General features: G+C 34.6%; 1 protein-coding gene across 1 annotated transcript; it reads right to left on the minus strand.

The window, feature by feature from the left end:
- Positions 1-25: 25 nt before the first annotated feature.
- Positions 26-1590, minus strand: LOC109589861 (uncharacterized; the record flags this gene model as incomplete). The annotated part of the gene is made up of 3 exons (XM_020005854.1): positions 1457-1590; positions 875-1405; positions 26-258 (listed from the first exon to the last, which is right to left on the minus strand). Coding segments are annotated over exons 1-3 (774 nt in total), but the record flags the coding sequence as incomplete, so codon positions are not given.
- Between the last annotated feature and the right edge of the window lie 27 nt (positions 1591-1617).

A 1617-nucleotide genomic window follows, 5' to 3' on the forward strand; every position in this document is an offset into this window, starting at 1 on the left:
CGCTATACATAAAGCATGTATAAACATGATTGATCCATGCAATAAATACATCCCATACAGTAATAAGATAACTTACTATTGTAGTATCAGACTCCAGTTGACATGTATAGACTGTATTAACAGATATATCACTTCTGCCATCATCACTAGCAACTCCTCCACCAAACATGACAGCTTTATTATTAGTAATCTTTTGAATAGCAAAGTTACTAGTAGGAAGACAACACTGACCACTGATAGTTGGAATAATCCATTGTCCTAAATAGAAATAGATAGTATAATTAGAATTATTAAGTATGACACTGCAAATATCATGTACATACATGTATAATAGCTGCAACTGAATTAATTTTGATGATTGGCGGTTTTGGAAAAAAAACGACTGATTTAAATTTGTCGTTTTGTTCTACTTTGCACAGTTACATGTCAGTTGTGGCTCAATATGACAACATTTGACAATATCATTCATAAATGGAGTAAAATGATTATTAGAGCTCAGTAAACTAAATCAATGAATGAATGACAGACAACCAGACTACCTAGTCCCTCACCCACACAAAGCATTGGTCAGGGACATTAATCAATAAATTTAATTAGACCATGTCGACAAATTATTAATAGGTGGAGTAGGATGCATCCATGCTTGAAGGCTTCATTTTCAATTTTGTATTTTTACTTTTATGTAGCTGATGTAACTCAAAATTAGTTAGTCAAATCAACTGTCTCTTCATACAATGATGGCTCATGCTCACTCCTTCAATGTTTACATGCACCTACTTAATATGTAAATGATAACAAAAATAATGATTAAAAAATATGTCATCACAAGCAGAGTATAGATTGCTAATATATGTATTAATTAATAAATACTTACTTGTTGATAAATTTAATAAATTCTGTTCATTAGTACGAATGGCACCAGTAACCAACTGAATATACTGATACTGTGATTGGTATGTAGTGGGTGTAGAACCAGTCCCTCCTATCATAACAAGGTATTCTGTACCCATAGACTTCATACACACCATACCACCATACCCTCTCTTCATTACAGCATCACTGGTTGGTATTATATTACTCCATTCATATGTTAGACTGTTAAATGAGTTGACATCATTATGAAAGCAAAGACCATCTCCACATTTACCACCAAAAAAGAAGATATCATTGTTTCTGGTAGTACAGAAGTATCCCATAGCTCCTAGAGGAGGTGACGTTCCTCTGGCCACGTGAGAGCACCAATGACCAGTCCTAAACTCCAGTCTATCAATGGTGGACAACAATTTCCTCTTTTGTGGGGAATCATGAACTTCAGGTAAGTCAGGCCTATCTCCTCCCCACAGGAACACTGATTCTCCTACTACAGGAGCTGAGTGATTTGATATCCCTCCCAGTTGATAGATACCTGTAAAATACAAACATGATGAGAAAGAGGAGGAAGAAAACAGAAACTCACCTTTAGACATTGTTTGTCAAGAATGTTAATTAACCAGCCACACCCATAATAACAATATTCATTACTCATAATCACCCACACCCATATCACCTTCTAAATTAAATCCAATCACTGCCAACATTATAACAATAAGTACAGTAATTATTAGTTGGTTGTATGTC

This window comes from Amphimedon queenslandica, unplaced genomic scaffold, assembly GCF_000090795.2.
Source record: "Amphimedon queenslandica unplaced genomic scaffold, v1.1 AMPQUscaffold_10797, whole genome shotgun sequence".
NCBI lineage: Eukaryota > Metazoa > Porifera > Demospongiae > Haplosclerida > Niphatidae > Amphimedon > Amphimedon queenslandica.